This window comes from Peromyscus maniculatus, chromosome 1 (genome assembly GCF_049852395.1).
Source record: "Peromyscus maniculatus bairdii isolate BWxNUB_F1_BW_parent chromosome 1, HU_Pman_BW_mat_3.1, whole genome shotgun sequence".
NCBI classification, from domain to species: domain Eukaryota; kingdom Metazoa; phylum Chordata; class Mammalia; order Rodentia; family Cricetidae; genus Peromyscus; species Peromyscus maniculatus.
Window position 1 is genome coordinate 123,434,088 of NC_134852.1, and position 24,044 is coordinate 123,458,131.

The 24,044-nt window shown below is 39.9% G+C and overlaps 2 protein-coding genes and 1 long non-coding RNA gene across 7 annotated transcripts in view; 1 reads left to right on the forward strand and 2 right to left on the reverse strand.

The window, feature by feature from the left end:
* The window catches only part of Btbd10 (BTB domain containing 10), a 60,443-nt gene extending 59,499 nt beyond the window's left edge, over window positions 1-944 (reverse strand). Inside the window, exon 1 of one of the 4 annotated variants that reach the window (XM_015997334.3) lies at window positions 114-944. The gene's annotated coding sequence lies outside the window, so the exon portion shown is untranslated. The remainder of the gene's footprint in view (window positions 1-113) is intronic. The other 3 variants (XM_015997335.3, XM_006978611.4, XM_015997333.3) reach the window with 3 other exon arrangements.
* LOC121831162 (uncharacterized) lies at window positions 521-21,487 on the forward strand. Its single transcript, XR_013044221.1, has 3 exons — window positions 521-650; window positions 19,066-19,204; window positions 21,292-21,487. It is a non-coding gene; the product is annotated as an uncharacterized LOC121831162 (long non-coding RNA).
* Pth (parathyroid hormone) overlaps window positions 14,876-24,044 on the reverse strand; it is a 72,094-nt gene continuing 62,925 nt past the window's right edge. Inside the window, exons 2-3 of one of the 2 annotated variants that reach the window (XM_076550520.1) lie at window positions 15,496-15,586; window positions 14,876-15,382 (exon numbers count right to left, since the gene is read on the reverse strand). In XM_076550520.1, coding sequence (XP_076406635.1) covers window positions 15,121-15,382; window positions 15,496-15,581 — 348 coding nt within the window. In that variant the 5' untranslated portion in view covers window positions 15,582-15,586 and the 3' untranslated portion in view covers window positions 14,876-15,120. Of the gene's footprint in view, window positions 15,383-15,495; window positions 15,615-24,044 lie in introns of those variants that run through there. The other variant, XM_006978613.4, reaches the window with a different exon arrangement.

The window sequence follows — 24,044 nt, forward strand, 5'->3', positions numbered from 1 at the left end:
AGCTCTGAGCGCCACCCACGCTCCCCCCAGCCGCCGGGACCCCGGCCCCAGCAGCCAGCCTCGCCCTCGGCTTCCACCGCAAACCCAGCCGCCCGCGCCCAGCCCGCTCCAACCTTCCAGCCCCTGAGACGTCCACTGAGGGTCGAGGAGAAGGGCTACGAGAGCGACGCTCCCCTCCCTCCGCCTACTCCACCGGATCCCTCCGGTGCTAGGTGTAAGGCGGCCGCTCCACCAGCTGCGCCTACCAGAGCCGCCCCGGCAGGTTGCAGGCCGGCTCCTTAGCCGCTTCTCGCGAGACCTTGCACTAGGCAGAGGCGCGGCGAGGCGAGTTCTCGCGCGAATGACGGCGCTCCGCCCATAGTGGGTGTGGCACCGGGCCCCGTGGTGGCTGAGTGGCGTCTCGGGGTCCTGGCTGGCGGGACCGAGCGGTGGGTTCGGTGCGAGCGTTCCTTGGCGCCGCCAGCCGGGACCGGTTTCAGGCCACCCACAAACCCTTGAGCACACTTTCTCCCCACGCTTCCAGTCACCGTTAGGCAAAAACGGACAGCGTCTCCCGCCCAGCCAAAGCAGCGCCTGGGAGACTTCTTGCAGGAGCGCGTTCCCGTGAGCAGAGCAAACGCCAGGGTCGTCTCCGCGGGGTCCGCCAGCAGGTACCGGCAGCACGAGGCGCTGGCAGGCGGTGGTCCTGAGGGACCCCCTCGGCTTCCCTGCGGCCGCCCCGCCGCTAGATTTCAAACGCTCTGTCTGTTGGCGGGAACCGGTGCTCCAGCTGAAACGCCTGCTGTGGCGCCGCCTCTGGGACCTGGAGAGTCACCTGGACGGGACTCGCCAAAGTAGGGTTCCGATAGTTCGGTGTGACCGAACCTACGGTGTGCCTAGTGTTAGGCTCTGAAGAGATGAAACAGTGAGACCGATACCGCCCTGGCGCTCAAAACTCTCACCCCGGGAATTCAGACACCCAGAGGAAGAGATAATCCCATTATGCTGTGCTAGGGAATGTACTCCCCATAGAGAGCTGTAGGAGCTTATCTTATCTATCTTGTTCAATTCTCAGAGGGTGTGGTGGGGCACACCAAGGCGCCGCCCGCCGAATCCGGTGTTTTAGGATTCCGGAGGGAGGCAGAAGCAGAAAGACTGAATTCGAAGTGAGTCTGGGCTACAGTGAGATCTTGTCTCAAAAAAAAAAAAAAACTCCACTAAGGAATGACATTTGAGTTCATTCTTAAAGTAGAAGTCCCCCAGTTTGGAGAACAGTGGGAAGGGTATAAACAGAAAGAGAACATGATTTCAGTATTTTGGTATGAAACAGATTTGTAAAAAGAACTTGGTTTAAAATCCAGTCACTCTAAGAAAAAATTCCCTGGGTCAGGTATGTGATGCCAAGTGTTTTCCACATTAACATTTATGCTAAGGAAATTATCATTTGAAGTGAAAAAGGATAGTGAGCATACTTACTTCCTGAAAGGACTTAAATATCAGACACCGAAGGAAAACAAAGGTTATTGTCATAGCTAACAGTCCGCTGTCTTGGAAATTGCCCCTAATTTTCAAAACTGTCTAAGAAAAACAAGCTAAACGAGGCTTGTCACATGAATAAAGTTTAGAGAAACTGCAAGAAAATCCTCAACAGTAACAAAATCTTCACCAATCGTGATATGTCATCAAAGTTTTCCGTAACTTATCTCAAATTGGGTAACTGTAGCACAAGTCAGGGGTAGTGACTCAGTCAAACCGGATTTATTCATACCCTTATGTCTGAATTGAAGCTGTTATTTTCTAAAGAAAGGCTCTGACACTCAATGACAGCACTTCTGCCAATATCCCTTTAGTCGCATTATTGTATACAGTTATATATCCCATAGGTTTCACGTGGCTCACACTACTCCCAGCAAATAAGCCTAGCACACAATAGGACAGCAGAAAGAAAGTCATTCTAGCTGTTGTGGACCAATCAGGTGTATGTTTAGTGTAATTTGCAAGTTCTAGTATAAATTCTAGGAATTTTTCAGAAAACAGTCATAGCAGTTATAGGATGTTAAATGAAATATGGGAACTTTGGTTCATGTTGGATTGCATTCAAATCATCTTAACGTGAAGTTCACTATCATTAATGATAAAAGCTTTCAAATTCTAAGAACAGCTATGTATATAGGAGGTAATGCCATTGATTCAAATAAACATAAATTTGTTCTAATGATAACTGCTAGCTACATGGATTAAGGCTCAAATACTTAAAGTCTTCCCTAACACCAATATACAATACCAAAGAGCTTAATAAAGAAATTTTCGGCCGGGCGGTGGTGGCGCACGCCTTTAATCCCAGCACTCGGGAGGCAGAGGCAGGCGGATCTCTGTGAGTTCGAGGCCAGCCTGGTCTACCAAGTGAGTTCCAGGAAAGGCGCAAAGCTACACAAAGAAACCCTGTCTCGAAAAACCAAAAAAAAAAAAAAAAAGAAATTTTCATTTAGAAACAATGAATAAATTCCTTTGCAAAATGAGCTATGCTAGTAACAGATGGACACATTTGTGTTTTTCTACAATGTCAGAGTTGATTGAATATCAGATTCACATATTATGTCAATTTTGTCATCTTTAAGTAGCTTAGAATTGGAAAAGGGTGGTGTATATGTGCCTAAGTGTTTGCAGTTGCATATGTGTGTGTACCTGAAGCAGAGGCTAGAGATTGATGTTGGCATCTTCCAATTATTCTCCACTATATTTTTTGAGACAGTGTCCCTCACTGAATCTGGAGCTCTTGAATTCTGCTAGGCTGGCTAGTCAGCAAACTCCAGGGCTTCTCTTGTCTCTGCTTCACCAGCACTGTGCACCATGTCCAGCTTTTAATGGAGAGTACTGGAAACTGAGCTCAGTTCCTCAGGCTTGTGTGGCAAGAACTTGACCAGTTGTGGAATCTCACAACCCCAGGTCACCTAAATGAACTGATTTTACTTTGAATGTGAGGGCTAAAGTGATGTTTTAAGTTTAAATTACTGTGCTTAAGAAGTCTGTAAAACAAAAAGCTGCTAACATGTAAGCTACACTTGTCCAAGGACAGGTAAACCTGTAAGCCCTGCTTGCTCAAGGACAGATAACTTCCTGGAATGCTCAGGGCTATTCATGTTTGACAGTGGTTCTCAACCTTCCTAATGGTGTGACCCTTTAATATAGTTCCTCGTGTTATGGTGACCCCCAACCATAAAATTATTTTCGTTGCTATTTTATAGCTGTAATTTTGCTACTGTTATTAATCATAATGTGAATATCTGATATGCAGGATATCTGATAAGGAACCCCTCTGAATGGGTCATTTGACTCCCAAAAGGGTAATGACTCACAGATTGAGAACCACTGATGTAAGCTAACAAGCCACACCTTTTCACTTCTATAAACAAGGTTGGTTGCCCAGCTGTACATGTGTGCTTAATCACTTGTAGGTGGCAGATATGTAGGCAGGAAGTATGTCAGGAGATAGGCTTGCTCCGATTGGATGAAGGTAGGAAGTATGGAACCTTGTGGGTTTTGCTTTAAAAAGCACCTGACTAATGTAATTCATGGCCATTCTCTGGGAATCCTGGGTATGGACCTGGTCTGTGTCTATCATCCTGACCAGTATTTAATAAAGTTTGCTTCAAATTTGGCTCAAAAAGTGGTGGTGGAGGTGGTGGTGGTGGTATTATTATTCTCACCCAGTGGGATTATCAGGTACTCAAGTTTTTTTGTGTTTTTGTTTGTTTTTGAGACAGTCTCATACATATCTAGCTTAGGCTGGCCTGAAATGTACTGTATAGCTCAGGCTAGCCTCCAACTTGAAGCAGTCTTGCCTCAGCTTCCTGAGTGCTGGCCTTATAGGCATGACCCACCATAATCTGTCTTAAAACAAGGTTATTTTATTCCCTTGTAATTGTAATTGCTAATATTAAATCTCAGATCACACATGTCATGTAATCAAAAGATTTCCTGTGTCCTGCCTGTCCTGCGGTTAGGACAAATCTCTCTCATCCCTAGTCCTGCAGCCACTTATAGAATAATTACTCAGAGGCTTAATATTAATTACAAACTATATAGCTTATAGCTAAGAATTCTTGCTAGCTAGTTCTTTCATCTTAAATTAACCCATTTCTATTAATCTATATATTGCCACGTGGCCATGGCATTATTGGTCTGCTGGCATGTTGTTCCTTGGGCAGCAGGCTAGCATCTCCCCTGCCTCTGCCTTTCTTCTTCCTGTCTATCTCTTGGATTTCCTGCCTGACTATAACTTGACTCATCATAGGCCAGAGCAGCTTCTTTATTAACCAATCATAGCAACACATATGCACACCGTACAGAAAGACCATCCCACAGCAATGTCACACAATGAAATATGAGTTACAAAACAGGAAAAGAGGAGTTAAAGTGTACATAGAATTCTGAGGAGCCTAACTGAAGGCAACCAGGCATGAGGCTGGTCCAAAATCAAAAGAGAATCATTGTAGGTAAATAGATAGTAAGACAAGGAACCCAATCCCAGAGCTGTTCTGTGGCAAAGCTGCCAGAGCACGATTGGTTCAAGCAAGGCCTCAGAGCCGGCTTAGGGCACAGTGGGTCCAGATGAATGTTCAAGTGGATTCAGCCCAACAGAGAGAGAAATCATTGCTAAGCTGGAGACAGTCTGCATTTTGTTAATAACTGGTGATTCTCCTGACACATAGACATGCAGTGTCTTGATGATACACCTTTATATAACCCATGTGAGGGGATTACAAAATTCCTTCGTCTGGTGTGTTTGATAAACTCACAAACCTAGTTCCTCTGATAATGGTTTTTATACACATAGGTGTTTGTGTGTCCCTGATTTAATTTAATAAGTTCAATGGTAGCATTTTTTATTTTAAATGTTTCTTTTTTTTAAATGGGTATGAATGTTTTGCCTGAACACACACATATGTGTGTGTGTGTGTGTGTGTGTGTGTGTGTGTGTGTGTGTGTGTGTACTATGTACATGGCTGGTGCCCACAAAGATCAGAAGGAGGCATCAGATTCCCTGGAACTGGAGTTATGGATGGTTTTAAGCCACCATGTTGGTACTAGGAATTGACCCAGAACCTCTGTAAGAGCAACTAGTGTTCTTAACATGATAATTTTTTATTTGCATGAAGTTAGCAGTTTAGGGCTTGTTTACTCAAACAAACAAGCCGCAAAGTCATTCTGCCTCAAAATTGAGCAAACTGCTGCTTTATAAAATGAAGTCCTGTAGGGCAAGGCACAGCCTGAAAACCCAAGCCCCATTAATATGGAGTAACTTAGGGCATATCCTGATCTTCACAATTTCCTGTCACAGCCTGCTAAGCCAAAACTGTTTCAAAGCAGAAGATACAGCTACCTGTTTATTTGCTTGGCAAATTAATGATAAACCATAGACTTAGAATCTATTTTATCATTTTTAAGTTGGTTTTGAGACAGGGTGACATATCCCAGGAAGGCCTTGAACTCTGTGTATCCAAAGATGACCTTGAACTTTCAGTCACTCTACCTTCATGTCACTGCTATTGACTTGGTTTCAGGCTGTGCCAACACACTCAGCTTTATATGATGCTGGAGATACAACCCAGGGCTTCATGCATGTTAGCCAAGTACTCTGACAACTAAGGTGCATTGTCCACATCTTATTTCATTTTTAAAACCTGGGATTTGAGGCTAGAGGTGTAGCTGAATGACTACATTCACTCTCTAACACCATTAAAAAAATTTTTTTTAAAACTGAAAGCCTGAGACCTCTTTACATTTCTTTTTTTAATTAAAAAACCTTATTTATTTTTATCTTATGTGCATTGGTGTTTTGCCTGTATGTATGTGTGAGGATGCCAGATTCCCTGGAACTGGAGTTACAGACAGTTGTGACCTGCCATGTGGGTGCTGGAAATTAAACGCAGGTCCTCTGGAAGAGTAGTCAGTGTTCTTAACCACTAAGCCACCTCACCAGCTCTTATATTTCTAAATCTTTACACTGCCACCTTATGACAGAGCAGAAAAATCCAACAAATACAGAGAAATTCTAACCATATTCAGCAAACATTATGTATTGTTGTTCAAGCCCCTTTGTAAGAATACTGAGAGACATAGACACTGCTAATACACATTGATAAAAATGAAGTGCATAAACAAAACCAAAACAAGTTAGGTTTTGTGAACAAGTAATAATGGCTATGGAGAGGTCAGAGATATGAAAGATTACTTGTAGGACTGGAGATTAATTCCGTGGAAGAGTGTCTGTGTAGCATACACAGAGTCGCAAGCATAATGGGGAAAGAGACAGGTAGAGAAGGGTGACTTAGTAGACAACTGAAGAAAATGACTTGCCCTCCCTAGCAACCATTACTGCCAGTAACTTCTCATAGCTCCTCCTTCATCTGAGACGGAATGTGACAGACCCCATCATTTGCAGGTAAGCATAGCTGCTGTGAGTTAAATTCCAAAGATCTCTATGCTGAAAGGTCGTCCCCTTCCATCTCCTTGTCCCATAGAGAGGAACCTCTGTCCAGGACAGAAAGACAAGATGGGCTTGAGAAAAGGGTTTGTTTTCTGGGACAAAGATGTAATGGTGAATCTTGATTCTCAACTAAAAGCCTTGCCTCTGGGCTTGTCTGTGAGGACATTTCCTGGAAGGACTAACTGAAGGGAGAAGACCTGCCCACAGAGAGGGCAGCACCTTCCTGCAGCAGCCCAGGTGCAAAGAGGCCTGAGAAGAGAACAGGACTGTGCCCACCTTTGCTTCTTGGTGGTATGCCTAGTGTGCTTCTCCTATGACTACTGCCATCCGTCATTAACAGGAATTTTTTCAACCCTCTCACATGAATGAAAGGCCAGCAGCGCTCCAGGAGTCCTCCATACCTTCAGCACCATGTTGGTAGTGCTGAGCCCACTGTGCTGAGCAGCATGCTGACAGCCATTTCTAGACTTCTTTAATGCTAAAGGTTTGTAGAACTTGCCCATAGGCTCCTCCCAAGTTAGAACCCAGCTTCCAAGCATGCCACTTAAGGATCTAGCTTTCAGAATTTGTGGAGGGAGCCTCACAAGGTTCCCTGTGAAAGAAACAAAGCAGGTGGTTATAGTGGTAGCCCCAGGTTGAATTACCTAGCTTCTATCATATAAACCAATCTAATAAATGCCTTTTCTTAATATTATAAATATCAGTTCATTCATTGAGTGATCCTTGACTTTTAAGAAATTGTTAGGTGTATTTATTTACATCAGATAAAGCAGTTTTTTGTTTGTTTTGTTGTTTTAAGGCCTGCTCAATAAGAAAGAAAGAAATGCCTAGTACTGGAAACCTAGCCAACTACCAAATCATAGGGAGATCATAGATCTTGGGGAGAACCTATAACTGCTATTTTACTAAACCAGCATAATTCTTAAGTGCATTCTAAATACTTTTTCTTATACTCACAAATAAGTATTTCATGCCTCATCAAAGAAATATCTCTTTGCAACAGAAGATCATTACAGAAAACCATAGCCAATCAAAATGCAGAGAACAAGGGACCATATGATTGCCCAGCTCCAGCTGATCCATCTGCAATACTACTCCTGCATCTAAGGCTGAGGGAGCATAGCTACTGAGGGACAGAGAGGTGGTAAAAGCTGGAGTAACTAAAAGAGGTTTTGACTTTTCCTCACCTGAGAATGTCAGAGAAGCTACACTCATGAAGTCTCATGAACATGCTGCCTAAGAAGACCTGAACAAGGATGACATCAATAGACATGCTAACATTGAAAGGGAAAAATCTCATCGGGCCTCAATCCTAGATAAAGATAGGTCACCAAAAGAATGCTGAGTAGGAGAAATAGCCTTCCTCAGGGAAGAGCCCCAAATTGATTATCCAGTATCAAGTAGTTAGCTCTGAAATCATACATACAAGTAATATTACATAGACTGATCAGATTTTATTTATATATTTAGGAGAGAGAGAGAGAGAGAGAGAGAGAGAGAGAGAGAGAGAGAGAGAGAGAGAGAATAACCACAATTAAAACATAGGGACCAGGAATTTGAGAGCATGGGAAGGCTTGGAAGGAGGAAAGGGAGGGGGGAAACAATGTGATTATATTTTAATTTTTTAAAAATTTATATATATATATATATATATATATATATATGTAATGTATACATATACAGTCTCACTCTGTAGACCATGCTGGCCTTGAAATCACAGAGATCTGCTGGCTTTGCCTCCCAAGTGTTTGGATTAAAGATATGAAACACCAAGCCTGGCTAGAAAAAAATGTTTTTTTTTTTCAGAAAAGAATAAGGAAAGAGAGAGTACATGATAAAAAATACTTTGATTTAACAAAGAAAATAAAACATTAAAATTAAAGATGAAGAAAAAATAGCTCTTTACAAATAAAAACAGCCACCCAAAGAATATATGTCATTGTCATTGCCATTGCCCTTGCTTGGTTACCCTCTAGAGCTTTATGTAAGACTTGCTGAAAACACACAGTTTGATGGCAGAACATAGAGAAATCAAGCTGATGCTCAATCGGAAGCATCATTCATTCTGGCTAGCTTTCATAGTGCTGGAATGTGTTTTGCAGGTTCCCAGGGGAGGGAGAAAAAAAAAAAAAACTATCTTACTCAACTGTGACTCCTGCAAGCTCCAATAATCTATGGCTTGACAGGACATGCCCATTGCTTCAATAGTGACACAGATGTTATTAGGTAACCAACAGCTTTCTAGTTGGACTTAACATTCAACTCCACATGAGGGAACTAATGTGTAATATAAATCTGGCCAAGAACCTGTGGTTGGGCAGGTCACAGACCCTACTGCCACTGTTGTGTTGAAGGAACATAGTATCCAAACTGCCTTCTAAATACTTACACCCTTGGTACAGCTCTCAAATCTCATCAGAAATGCTTCTCTGAGTAATGGTGGCTAATATAGAAAACCACAACAGGCCAAACTGCAGAGAATAATTAACTGTGCCATGCTCAGCCCTGGAGAGGAAATCTGTATCTCACCTCCTAACTTTAAAAGGTCAGGAAACCTTGCAGAAAAATGAGACAGAAAGGTTGGAAAATCCAGAGGCATGAGAAGAATGTTGTAAAATATCTTCTAAACCTGACTATTTCACTCATGAATTCATAGAACCTGTGGTTGCCAGCATAAAAAACTGTACAAGATCAAGCCAGTCAGTGCTCCAAAGTAAAGAGGGAAACAACTCATGAGCCCCCCACCTCCTAGCTGAGGCACTGTAGGCAGTTGATGCTCCTGGAATGGTTGAGGCTGTTTTCTTCAGTGGAGTAGCCTGGTAGGTTACCCATGCTCCAGTAGATGGCACCCTCAACCCGTGTGCACACCAGTAGCACTTGTTAAACTTGGTGGCATATAAGAGGAAGACATCAAGTTGGAAAGAAGATTGGTGTGGGGGGGAGTAGTTGAAGGGAAAATGAGGGATGAATATGATCTAAATGCTTTGAAATCATAATGAATTGCAAAAACGTCAAAAGATGAGAAAAAGAAGCTAATTCTAAAACAACAAATTGGAGAGGCCTCTATGTGGGTCTCGGGGACTCTGCCAGATGGAGATACGCTTCTAGCTGGACTTGCTTGGGTTTCCTACCATTCACTCTGGTGCTGTAAACTAGCAGAGTGCTGAGCCGGCCTGTTATTTAATTCAACATTACATTCATTTTAGGAACTTCCCTTTTTTATTCAGCAGGAGCTAAGCTGGTCACAGCTTTGCAACCTGTGGAAGAAGGTTTTCACTTGAGAGTCCTTGATGTGTGTGTGTAGGGGTATCTAATATGCAAGCCAAGTGGTATCTTCTATGTGTCTCAGAGAGCAGGGGGAGTAGAGATCTGAGATTTGTACTAGAGGGAGAGAACAGAAAGAAGCCAGCCCTCCTGTCTCAGGAGTTTCAGATTTTGCCTAGAAGTCAATCACCCTGGGGGTTGGGGTGGGGGTATGTGCCAGAAATCAAGTGATCCAGTGTGCTTAGGCACAGCTTTCAATGAGCAGTTTTCTGACCACAGGTTTAGGCTTATAATTCTCTATTGTGGTCCTCATGCTACTCAGTTTGCTCCTTGGTTCAGAGAGTAGAACCATCACGCCTTCACAGCCCAAATTCCCTACTGTCTGAATTTCTTAATATGTCCACATCTGACCTTGCTTTTCTCTATGATGGTGTCTGGTGGCCCTCTCCCACCCCAAATACTGGCAGGATGACTGGGGAGTCCTCTTCTTTCTTTAAAAGAGGGTCTGTGATTTATTTCTCTTCTAAGTCACAGATTCACAGAGGCAGCTTCTAATCTACCACCTTACCCTGAATATCCAAATGTCTTACTTCATAAACATCCTGAGATCAAGATAATAAATTATGATTAGGGTATAATTCAGTGTTTAGAGTGTATACTTAGCATGTTTGTAGCCCTGAGACACAACAGTCAAGAAATAAAAGGATGCCACAGTGCAAAGGGTAGCTTCCAAGTGTGGAACAGAATTTTCTCGTCAAGGGTCCATACAAGCAGCCTTTGATGCAAAGAGAAGTTCAGACATCTCCAAAGCAGGAAGGGTGAAACTGAGTTCCAATAATCCAAGGTTGTCTCCTGGCGATAGAGGGTTGGGGACTAAAAGATAGGCAGGGTAGTTGAGCTTGTGGTGTCATCCCAATCAAACAATTTATTATCCCAAATAATTCATATATATCACTCTGTTATATTAGGTACTAACTAGCAAAAGACAGACAAACAAAAATCTTTAATGGGAAATAGGGGGTTTAGCCATGGTAGATGGTGAGAAAAGGAATATGGGAAAGAGAGACTCCATGATTTACAAAAACAGATATTTGAAAAAAAATTGAATTAGATGTTCGTTTTTAAAATGCCTATATATGTGGTTAACTAGAATAAAAACCAAGAGAATACATTAAAACAAGAATATGGTTAAAAAAAAAAAGATGGTGTGTGATCAAAGAACCTATGTTGAAATTCTAAGGTACTGCAACATGCTACTACATTATCTCAAGAGTGAAAAGTGGATGCTCATTTTTATATTTTTCTTTTAAAAAAGTGAGACTAGAGAAATAGCTCAGCAGTTAAGAGCACTTGCTGTTCTTCCAGAGGACCTGAGTTCAGACTCTAGCACCCACATCAGGCAGCTCACAACTGCTTATAACTCCGACTCTAGTCATGCACACACCCTTATACACAAAAACAGTCTCTCTCTCTTTTTTTTTCTTTTGATGTTGTTGTTGTTTTCGAGACAGGGTTTCTCTGTGTTGCTTTGGAACCTGTCCTGGATCTCGTTCTGTACACTAGGCTGGCCTCGAACTCAAAGAGATCCGCCTGCCTCTACCTCCCTATTACTGAGATTAAAGGCGTGCGCCACCACTGTCCACAAATACAGTCTTTTAAACAAACCATATATATTTACACAAGATTGTAATAAATATAAACTTCACTATTTATGAAGAAAAGCTATGTATTCCATTGCCTTCTCTTATTCCTCCTCCCCATAGATCTCTATTTATCCTCTCACAATTCCATTTCTCCTCTCATGTCATACAAATACACAAATTTCTACATCCTGTATATGAGATGCCTATCTTTAAGTCTGGCTTATTTTGCTTAACATGATCTCCAGTTGTATTCACTTGTAAAAGGCCTGATTTCATTCTTTGCTAGCTTAAAATTAAAAGTGAAATATAAAATTTATATTTCAAGGATTCTTTCATAAAGTGGCTATAAGCTGGGTAGTGGTAGCACATGCCCTTAATCCTAGCACTCCGGAGGCAGAGTCAGGTGGAACTCTGAGTTCAATGCCAGCCTGATCTACAGAGTGAGTTCCAGGATAGCTAGGGCTACACAGAGAAACCCTCTCTTGAAAAAACAAAATGAATTAATAAAGTGGTTAAAAAGCTAAAAAAAAAAGAAACCTAATTTGTGTTATGTACACTTAATTATAGGTACATAAAATATTTAATTTATGAAGTTAATATATAAGAAGTGGAAATTAGCCGGGCGGTGGTGGCACACGCCTTTAATCCCAGCACTCAGGAGGCAGAGCCAGGCGGATCGCTGTGAGTTCGAGGCCAGCCTGGGCTACCAAGTGAGCTCCAGGAAAGGCGCAAAACTACGCAGAGAAACCCTGTCTCGAAAAACCAAAAAAAAAAAAAAAAAAAGAAGTGGAAATTATATATGTTTATAAGGAAAGCATTTTATAAAGTCCAGTGCTTCTTTATATTTACAAAGAGCCCTTTGCAGACCCAGCTATGAAAGGGAATGTAATGTATGTTAAAAGCCTTTTTTTCTAGAGAAATTATTGATACCACTTTTTTAAAGATTTATTTATTTATTATGTATACAGTGTTCTGTCTGCATGTTTGCCTGCATGACAGAAGAGAGTATCAGATCTCATTATAGATGATTGTGAGCCACCATGTGGTTGCTGGGAATTGAATTGAAGACCTCTCGAAGAACAGTCAGTGATCTTATCCTCTGAGCCACCTCTCCAGCCCCTATTGATATCACTTTTAAGGTCAAGAATAGATTAAGGAAGAACAGTAACCTCCCTCATAAATTAAAAGTAAAAATTATAGGTACTGGGTAAAACTATAAGAAACAAAGATGTGTAATGAGGAAGAAAAGAGATAAATATGCCATTTTGCATGATCAATGGTCTAGAAAAATAAATTTCATCAAAAGACACACAATTTTAATTAATAAAGGAATATAACAACATGTAGGAGAAAACAATATTATTCTGTACAAAAATATTCAACTAACAAAATAATAAAACTTTAAGTGCTCTTCAGGATAGACACAGATCTGTATAATATATATTAATCAACATGAGCTACATAAAATCCAGAGAAGATATAACCTATTTAAAAAGCATAAAAAGAGATGAGAGTTAATTAGGAATCTTACAGTGCTGATGGACTAGATGAAATAATAATGATAATTTATCCTAAAGCTAATAAGTAATTTTAATTTTGCAATTGTATCTAAAAAGATAATATCAGCTTTTCCAGGTCTGGTCCATCCATAGTATTCTCATACTCCTGGCCGCCTGGAATGGAGACAAACTTAGGATGATTTGGTAGAAGTGGAGCCCATGACAACCCCACAAACCTCTTCACATACTCAGTAGTCATATTCTGGTGATTTTATGTGAATAAGTGTCTAGTTAGGAGGCATGGTGGCTCATGCCTTCCATCCCAGCACTTGGGAGGCCGAGGGAGGCATATCTTTGAGTTTGAGACCAGCCTGGTCTACATAGAGAGTTCTGGGACAGCCAGAGCTACATAGAGAGACCCTGTCTCAAAAAAAAAAACTACCAAACACACAATTAATTAGTTTCTAGTTAATTTAGGTGAAAATACTTTTGGTTCATTCTAATATCAGTTTCATTCTCCAAACTAATTTAGATGCTTTCTAGCATAAACATGAAAATGGGGAGGCTAAAAAGACTGATTCCATTTCTTGCAAAAGAAAATATTTGAAAATATAACATTAGACTAGTTAATCTAAAGAATTATTCAGGTTGAGAGAATAAATAGAATGTGGGCAAAAACAGGCTTTGTGATCAAAGAAGAACTGACAAGAAAGTTCTACTGCATAACCTGACCAGTAAGTAGTATCTGCCCATTTTATTTTTGTGAGACACCCTCATTATATATCCCTGATTGGGCTGGAACTTGATGTCTAGGCCAGGCTGGCCTCAGGCTTACAGAGCTTTACCTGCCTCTGCCTCTTGAGTATTGGGATCAAAGGCAAATGTCACCACACCAATCTTTTTATCTTTATTTTTTAAATAAAACATACATATGTTTAATTAAAAACTTCTAAATAGTAAGTTTTACTATTTAAAAAACAAAAACAAATTTGTTCGATTTTTATCAAGGTATATATAGTATCTAATTTATGATGCTAAGTGGCTAGAAGTGAAAACCTGTAGGTGTTTGGAGGACCTACAGCTTAGAAGTCCAATACGGACCACAACCTGATGATTTAATTATGTTAAAATCAAATTTTGACTGTTATACTAGCCACATTTTAGATGAACGTGAATGTGACTATCATTATAGACAAGAGAGTGTGGAATATTTTCATTTTGTACAATATTTTGTACAATGTCACTTATCTAAATAAATATCATAGGCTCCATATTTTGCACCCCTGTAGTATATCGTGTTTTTCATACTTAGAACTCCTCAAAGTTATGAATTAATGATTAAATTTAGGGGCTCTATGGAGACAAGAACCATGTCTGTGCAATACAAGACAAATGGGTATATACCCATAATGGACACTAAATAAGGATTGATAAATAATGGGTAAACCCTGTATTTCTATTCCTTGCAGTTTGGAGTTCAGAGTATAGATATACTCTGAGTTTATGTAGTGTCAAATGCTTTGTAGTCAAGTCTTAGACCATTTTCTACCCCATTTCCTAAGTATTTCATTGGGTTTCCTAAAAAGAAGGGGAGAGCAATACCCAGATAGTGTGCACTTGAGGACCTAGTACTCTGGAATTAAAAATAGGCAATGTTCAAAATATAGAACTGAGGTAAATTAGTTAAGGACATTTTTTCTTATGTTATTTTACAAATTCATGTCAGTAAAACCATTTGGGTATATGTCATGACAAGAGACATGGGATTTATTTAGATTTTTTGTTATTTTAAATTATATGTATGTGCATATGAGTGTAAGTTCCTGAAGAGGCTAAAGGCATTGAATCCTCCTGGAATTGGACTTACAGGTGATTGTGAGCCACCTGATACAGGGCCTGGGAACCAACTCAAGTCATGTGATGGAGCAGTACGCACTTTTAACTTCTGAGCCAGCCTCCAGACCTGAGAAATAGTTTTAACAAGTAAGAAACACTACTAATTTGATTCATAATCATGAAAGTTTTATTTTTTATTTAAGGAGAGAAGTGGAAATGTGTAAGTTATTCTTTTATAAGTTCTGCAGTAACATGTTTTAAAAAGAACATTGAAATGGAATCATTGAAAGAGATCTTAAATGAGCAAAGGTAGAATCAAAAAAAATTCTGGATTTTCATTACAGTAGAAGTATTAGCACTTGGTGATCTTCACAGAGCTTGAGAAGGTAGCAGCATATAATGTTGCCCCTTACTGAGGTTTAGCCTTAACCAATACATCCACATCAGCTTTGTCTCCCTCTCCGAGACTTTTTGGATTGCCATCAACAAGGACATTTTCCTCCTTCTTGGTAGGCCTCTGGTAACCACCTTCTCTGGCCGCCATTTGAACTCCAAGGCTAACAAAATTGTGTACATCTTGCAGCTTCTTTCTCAGCCATTGCATCCTCTCCATAGAGGCCAGGTGTTTGCCCAGGTTGTGCATAAGCTGTATTTCACTGACAGCTCTCTTCCTAGGAAGAACAGAAAGAGAGCCACTCCATTAGCCCCATGTCCACATCATAAAAACCTACCACAAAACCTCAAGTCCACATCTTCCCAGTGCAGAATGGGCTGCAGCACTTACTTAACAGGTTTCCCATCTGTTTGGGTGAGAAGACAAACTGCCAGCATGATGATCATTACTTTAGCCATGGCTTTTTCGGACATCATCTTTACTAAAAGGAGAAACAACATTGAGATAGTTTAAGATACCATTAGTGTTCTAAAGTCCTAGTAGTTATTGTTCATCGCCACCTAAGCAATCAGCAGTTAGCTGATGTCATAGTGATCAATTGGCTTGGTTTTCATGAGTCTTCGAAATTAGTTTCTTTATATAACGGATACATTAGTAAAATAACAAGTACACCTAACTTAGAGAAATTGGATACATGGCTTTCTTAGGTAGCTTTCTGAATTTCTTGTGCAAATTTTAACATGAAATTAAAAACACATGATGAATGAAGAACATATCATTTCTTCCCATATTTATGTTGGCAATGCCTAAGTTTATAATAGGCTTGAAATTCACTAATCTGTTAATTAGGTAAATTATCACTGTTTAGTGAGCAAACACTGTTTTTATGATTAAGCTTATTTTCAGATACTATCATAATAACCATAAATACTAAATTTGTAGGATTTTATTTTTATTTTTGAGATAAGATCATGCTATGTAGCCCAAGCTGAGCTTGAAGTTATGAGCCTCCTGCCTTGGTCCCTAGCATATTGGGGTTTCAGGCATTCACCACCATATCAAACTGTACAGTTTAATTTTGATATCTTTACTGTATTAATAATGTACACACCTCTTACAATGAAAACAATGTGTCATGGCTAGGAGGATGCCTCGGTTAGTAAAGTGCTGGCTATATAAGCACGGACCTAATTTCAAACCCCAGCACCCATATTAACATGTTGGGCACAGCACCAGTACACCTGTAATTCTAGCATTGGAAAAGTTTCAAACAATAGGTGGAGAATGATAGAGGAAGACATCCAACCCTGACCTCTGGCCTTCACATGCATGCACATATTCACATGTGTGTGATAATACACACATAAAAAGTATGTGTCAAAGCTTTTAAAAATCAATTTCTTCTATATTGTTCTTGGAGCTTTGAATGAGTGTCTGCATCTTATAGCTTCAACTTAACAGCTATGCTTTAGTATAACTTCTAGTTCTTTTTTATTGCTCATAAATCAATATGCATATTTTTGGCTTAATCTGTAGGTCCACAGTTGCAGACATTATTATTATAGTAGTGCTTTTAAACAACAGTAACTACTCTACTTTTTAAGTGACACACACACAATAGGAATTTTAAAAAAAAGAAACTGCATCCTTAAAAGTAGTATAAGAAAACTTATAGTCTGCAATATTTCTCTTCACTGCACACTGTAAGTTGTCGGTGGAGTAACTAAGGAAAATCTGGGCTCAGTCAGACACAAGCACTGTAGCTGGTGGACAGGAGCATTGATGTCTAGTCCTATCAATTCAGGTGACCTAGTGACATCTCTGCTTTATTTCTTGTTCTTTTGAGGAAGATGGACTTCTTATAGAGGAATGCCATGAAAAGAACTCAAATGACCATAAAGCATCCTTAAATGCCTGCACAGTTTTAAAGATTAGAAAATGCTGTTCTTTGTGTAAGAGGAATAAATATTCAACAGTGAAAGGAAAATTTTGCAACCTTAGTATACAGGCTAAGCTCCTTAGAAGTCATAAAATTTAAAATATAGATAAGGATACCCTACAGGAAAATAAACATATGCTACACATGATAAGTTATTGATGACTTTTTATATCAGGATTATTGTTATTCCAAATTTTTGATAATAATAATAAGGAAATTACTAAAGAGTATCATGCTAATGTTCATCAATTTTCTGTACTTTCAGGTGGCGATTCATGACTTTCTTACCATAAATTTATTTTATTGCTACATCTTATATTTAGCAAAACTCACCTCCCCTTAACATTTTACAATAAAAAATGGCATAATATTGGTAGAAAATGGTCTGTATTAAAAAACTTGTTCAATTATCTAAATCTCACAAAATCTAAAAGGGCAATTGAGAGATTCCTTACCATACAATGACTTCAGAGAAGATCCTTCAGGACAGCCACCAACTGATGCTGTGTTAAGCTGGCGTGAACGAGACAGTGGATGAACTGGACTGTAGCTCTTCAAATCTGCATTTCTTATGTAGGCCTTTTGCTCACCAAGAGGAGCATTTTATTGTACAAGATGATGTCACTCCCAGTTCTTTGGATCTCAACCATAGGACCAAAGCAGTCACATACCCTCATTGGGCGGTACCTGCTCCTCTAAAGTTTCAGATAATTAGATAATAGAAGAAAAATAGCAAGGTGCTGGATAAAGAACCTACAAAAGGAGTTGCAGCAAATACTAAGTACATCATGTAGAAAATTCTGACATGATTGATGATACTGAGTTTATATATTTTTTAAAAAATGTTTCAGATAGAGCCTCACTATGTAACCCTGGCTGGCCTGGAACTCAATATGTAGACCAGTCTGGCCTCAATCTTCCTAGATCTACCTGCCTCATGCCTGCCTCTGTTTAATGAGTGCTGGGATTAAAGACATTTGCCACCAGGTCTTGCCACTTACAAAGTTTTTATTCCAAGCATTTATGATAAAGTTATTCCAGTTTTTAAAAGTAAAGCCTAAATACTTGTTATTTGTTATAGCCATATTATAAATACATTTGTCTTAAGAAATCACACAGCATGCTTTTTTTACAAGCCATTTCCAACTAATTTATATCACCTTTAATTAGCTTTACAAAAATATACTTTATGTATATTTTATATATATGGCTAAGAAGATGGATGGATGGCTCATTGAATAAAGTGCAAGTGTGAGGACCTGAGTTTTGTTCCCAGAACCCATATAAAATCTAACCACCAATAGTATAGGTACTAAGATCAATAATTAATAAATGGGACCCCAGGAAACTGAAAAGCTTTTGTAAGGCAAAGGACACCATCAATAGGACAAAGTAGCAGCCGACAGAATAGGAAAAGATTTTCACCTACTCCACATCCAATAGAGGGCTAATATGCAAAATATATAAAGAACTCAAGAAACTAGATATCAACAAACCAAATAATTCAAGTAAAAAATGGGGTACAGTTCTAAACAGAATTCTCAACAAAGAAATCTCAAATAGCTGAGAAACACAAAGAAATGTTCAACATCCTTAGCCATTAGGGAAATGCAAATCAAAACTACTTTGAGATTCCATCTTACACCTGTCAGAATGGTTAAGATATAAAACACAAGTGACAGCTTCTGCTGGTAAGGATGTGGAGCAAGGGGAACACTCCTCCACTGCTCATGGGAGTGCAAACTTGTACAGCCACTTTGGAAATCAATATGATGGTTTCTCAGAAAATTGAGAATCAGTCTACCTCAAGATCCAGCTATACCACTCTTGAGAATATAACCAAAGGGCGCTTCATCCCACCACAAAGACACTTACTCAACTATGTTTGTAGCACCATTATTGATAATAATCAGAAACTGGAAACAACCCAGATGTACCTAGACTGAAGAATGGATAAATAAAAATGTGATATACTTACATAATACTCAGCTGTTAAAAAAATGACATCATGAAATTTGCAGGCAAATGGATGGAACTAGTAGCAGCAGTGGAGTGGAGCCAGCCAGATCCTAGAAGACAAACTGTGTGCTGTGGAGGGCAGAGCTGGAAAAGTGACCCAAGCTCTTTGGAGGAGTCCAGAAGATCATGAGTGAATCCCAGGTAATTGGACATTGAGTTACTTATACTGTTGGAGTTGATTTTGCTTGGTTCAGATTGTAACACTGCCCTGGTTCTTCCCTCTTGAAGAAGGTATTTAATTTTGATTTTTTTAATGGAGCCCACAGCTGAAAGAGTTGAACTTTTAAAAGAGTTTAGACATTTTAAAAGAGACTAAATTTTAATGTGTTTGGATTAGTAAAGACTGGGAACTTTTAAAATTGTTTATGATTTTAATGTGAGATCTTGGAGATGAAAAAGAAAGGAAGGGATGTGACTTAATAGTGATGGGTTTGTTTGTCAAGTTGACAAGGGGTCAGTTGTACTGGCTGGTTTTGTGTGACAACTTGACACAAGCTAGAGTCATCAGAGGAAGTAGCTTCAGTTGATCCCTCAATGGAGATCCAGCTGTAAGGCACTTTCTCAATTAGTGATCAGTGGGGGAGGGCACAGCCCATGGTGGGTGGTGCCATCCCTGAGCTGTTGGTCCACCTTCTATAAGAAGGTGGGCTGGGCAAGCCAGGGGAAGCAAAAGCAAGCCAGTAAGCAGCTCCCCTCCATGGCCTCTGCATTAGCTCCTGCCCCCAGGATCCTGCCTTGTTTGAGTTCCTGTCCTGACTTCCTGATGGAAGTAATGAATAGCAATGCTGAAGTGTAAGCCAAATAAACTCTTTCCTCCCCTACTTGCGTTTGTGGTCGTGATGTTTCATTGCAGCAATAGAAACCCTAAGACAGGCTGTAAACCACTTTCATAAAACAACTCTATAGATAATGGAAAACAATCACTATCTTTCATAATGATTTCTTCAAGGTCTAAGTACTTCTAGAAAACAACTATTCATTCTGATGTTTACCCTAGATACAGTGAAAACAACTATTTCATTCTAATGTACCCTAGATACAATGACTCTACTAGATTTCCTACTACATAGAGGGGGAGGAATCAATAAAATGATTCCTAATGATATTTTGCTTTACTCATAAATTGGTGCCTAGACCAATTATCATCAGAGTGGCCTCCACTGGCAACAGATGGGAGCAGATGAAGAGACCCACAGCCAAACATTAGGCAGGCAGAGAGAGCCCAAATTGGAAATCTCCATTGGGTCTCTCCCCTTGTAGCTCAGGGAACACCGTAGAATGGGGGAGAAAGAATTGTAGAAGCCAGAGGGGTCAAGAACACCAGGAGAACACAGCCCACAGAATCAACTAAGCTGGGCTCATAGGGGCTCACAGAGACTGAAGCAGCAATTACTGAGCCTACATGGGTCTGAGCGAGATCCTCTGCATTTATGATATGGTTGTTAGCTTGGTGTTTTTGTGGGACTCCTAACAGAGGAATGGAGGTGCCTCTGACTCTTTCAACTGCCTGTGCTTTTCAAACTCTTACTGTGTTGCCTCACCCGGCCTTGATATGAGGGTTTGTGCTTAGTCTTACTGTATCTTCTTTTGCCATGTTCTGCTTATATCTCTGGGAGGCCTGCTCTTTTCTGAAGGGAAACGGAGGAGAGGATCTGGGAGTTGGTGGGAGGACTGGGAGGAGAGGAGGAAGGGGAAAGTATAAAAAAAGCCAGCCATGATGGTGGGCACTTGTAACCCCAGTGCTTGGGAGAAGGAAGTGGAAACAGGCAGATCCATGTTAGGGTCCTAGAGCCATCCCACAAAAGACCACCATCTACATACGTAATCAGTAAGAATGTTTATTATGTCAAGAGTTCCAGCATGCTGGGGCCACACATCTGACACAAAGGCAGAATGGCGACCCTGAGAGAAGCTCGAAGTCTCCATTTATACACAGCTAAAGGAATTTTAAGGCAGTTAGATCATTCTATCTATGATTGGCTTAAGCAAGTGGCACCTATGTTAGTACATTTCTAATTAGCTAGGGCTAGTAGGGGCTTGTTAGGGCTACAGTTTTATCTTCTTTGTCAAGTTTGGTCAAGTTCCACTGGGGAATAGAGGATTTGCCCCTATTGATCATTGCCTTGAGATACTGTAGGGGATGGCCCAGGCTCAGTACCTACTATCTCCCTCATCCCTGCTGTTAGGGGCATTGAAGATTGATTGCTCTTTGTTTGTGGTTCTTTCAGAAACTGCTTGCTTATTCTCAGGAAACTGAAACTGAGGCCTCATCTCTGAAAGAATACTGAACAGCCTGTTAAAGCGTCTGCTTGGCTCTCTCAATCGCCAAAGCTTGCTGGCTAGCCAGTTTGGCCAAACAGCAAGCTGATGTGTGGTAACAACATTTAATAAACACTAACTACATTTCCTACTTTGTATACATTATCCTGATAGTAGTTCTGATAGTATCTTGTATCACATTTCCTACTTTGCACACATTATCCTGCAGTAGTTCTTCCAAGGATGTGTTATTATCTCTATTTTTACACAAGCAGCTTATGCTTAAAAAATTGGATATGATAGAATTCAATGACTTTATGACCCCCACCCCAAGCCTCTTTAATTCTTATTACCTGTTTCCTCTGAATGTAGTCCTTTCCACCTTAGTGTTCTTGACTTCAGTTTACCTCAAGCTTTCTCTTATCCTAAGGATTCAGTCCTGATTCATGTTTTGCAACCGATGACTAAGATCCTGTTCCAAAACCTAATGGGTACCTGACGCTGTCACTAGCCATGTCAAATGTTGCTTTTCACCTGTCTAGAATGCTTCAACATCCTTGATACAGCAACCACTTAGGCAGTTTGCCTCTCAGCTAGAGAGCCATTTTCAGAATTAGGTCAGTTCTCTTGTCTCTGGTCACACCCAGGCTTTGTCTACCCTCTTATTGCTAACCATTGCCAAGGTACGACTGTGCTCAAGTAAGGATCAGTATGAGTTTGAACAGTATGGAATAAAGGATGAGAGGTATGTTAGACATATGTTAGTGCTGTTCTAGAAAATTGTCTACATTGGGCAGGTCTCACTTGGAGTATGTTCTAAACTTCTCTTTAGAATTTATTAAAGACAAATTGGAATGTGCCTTGAGGACATAAATTAGTTTGGTGAAAAGTTGAACAATATGGCATATGAAATTAGTTGAGTGAAACTGGAAATGACTTGGGATAATTATATAGCTGTATATATTCTTTATAGTGCTATATAAGGAAGGAGTATGCCCTGGGTTTAAGAAGCAAAGACTGAAATTTAAAAGACTTTAGAAAGGATGGACAGACTCAGCTGATGGCTAATGATTTGGGCATTATAATTGTCAGAGCAGGGGATCATATACCTCTTTAAGTAATGTGTTTTCCAACAATGGAAGTTTCTAGTGATAGTTGAGCATTTGTCAGGCATTGTATAGAGACTCATGCATGGTAAAGGATTAAGTTGGATAACTAAGAGGTCCCTTTCAACTATAAAATCCTTTTTGGCTTTTTTTTTTTTTCTTTAGTTGTGCTGGAGACCAAACAGAGATCTTTGTGGTGCTAGGCAAGTATCTAACACTGCACACCTCAACTCTATTTAGATCTTTTAAAATGACTCTTCTGGGGCTTGGGATATAGCTCCCTCCCCCCATGCATGAGGGTCCTAGATTTACCTTCCCCAAGTTCTGCAAACAAGCAAAAATTCTTTTGATACAAAGTGGGTACTCTTATGTGTTATTTTTTCATTATGCTCTGGTGACAGAAAGGAGAACTTAAAAAGCACATAGTTAAGGAAACACTTTTGTCACTAAAACCATACTTTACATTCTGATTTTAGGAATTTTTCTCTAATTTTTTGGGTAAGTTTGTGGTAATTGACATAATCATGCTCTTAATCTTTCTCCTATCACACTTTCTTATAGAAAAGAAAGTCAACAACATTATTAAGCTATTTTTGCAGAAATATAGGACAATTTTGACAGTGACTCTCATTCATTATTCAAAGGCATTGAATATATACTCCCTTCCAGGGGCTGTGTTAATTGATAGGTGATTAAGACCTGGACCTTAGATTCACTATATAGTTTGACATAATGTGGCAGGTGTTCCTCTAGAGATAAGAACGAGGCTTATAAAAGCTCCGAGAAGGGGGCCACTAACTTCTGGAGGCTGTTTTACATAGCAGTATCTCCAAGGGTAATGATGGATTTTCCCATCAGACAGAGTGAGAAAGGATGGAGAAAACATCATGTGTAGAGGCTTGGAAGCCGTGAAGACCGAAGGTTGAGCAGATGGCAGTAGAAGGAGAGGAAATGGATGGTGGCCCTGTGGAAGTATGATGGGTACTGTCTGTGCTGAGTTTTGTCATTCAGTGCTCTCTACACTGTAAACTTGTGAGCATTGGCAATAGTGTTGTCCTTCAGGTGTTTTTCAAAGGACTACTTGATCTTCTTACAAATAGGAGAGATGGCTGCCAAGATTGGACGCATAATTTATCTAAACTATCAGTCTGTGGGATCTCAGGAGGACATCATTGAGGGATTTGAAGGCTAAGGGCTATGTGGGTACAGGAAGCTGATAACATGGTAACAGAGAAAAGCTGAGCATATGTTTTTTGCTTTGAAAACCTCAGCTTTTAAAAAAATTATATTCTAAAATTCTCAGAAGTCAGGTTACCAGACTTAGTGTAGTTCTTACATTTTTTTTTCAAGATAAAGGACAATACATTGTGTTCTTTTACCTCCAGGGGATGTCCAGTTTGAGAATGGTAGTGTTTTCTTGTATTCATTCACTAGGAATTACTGTGACTGTGGGAATTACCACCAAGCAAGAACTTCTAGGACTGGGAAAACACTAACACCATGCTTTGTGTGTAGATTGCATTGCATCTATTTTTTTTTTAAATAAAAGATTAGTTAGAGTAAAAAAGAACTGCATTTCAAAGAGTTGCATATACTTAATATGTATAGTTTGATGA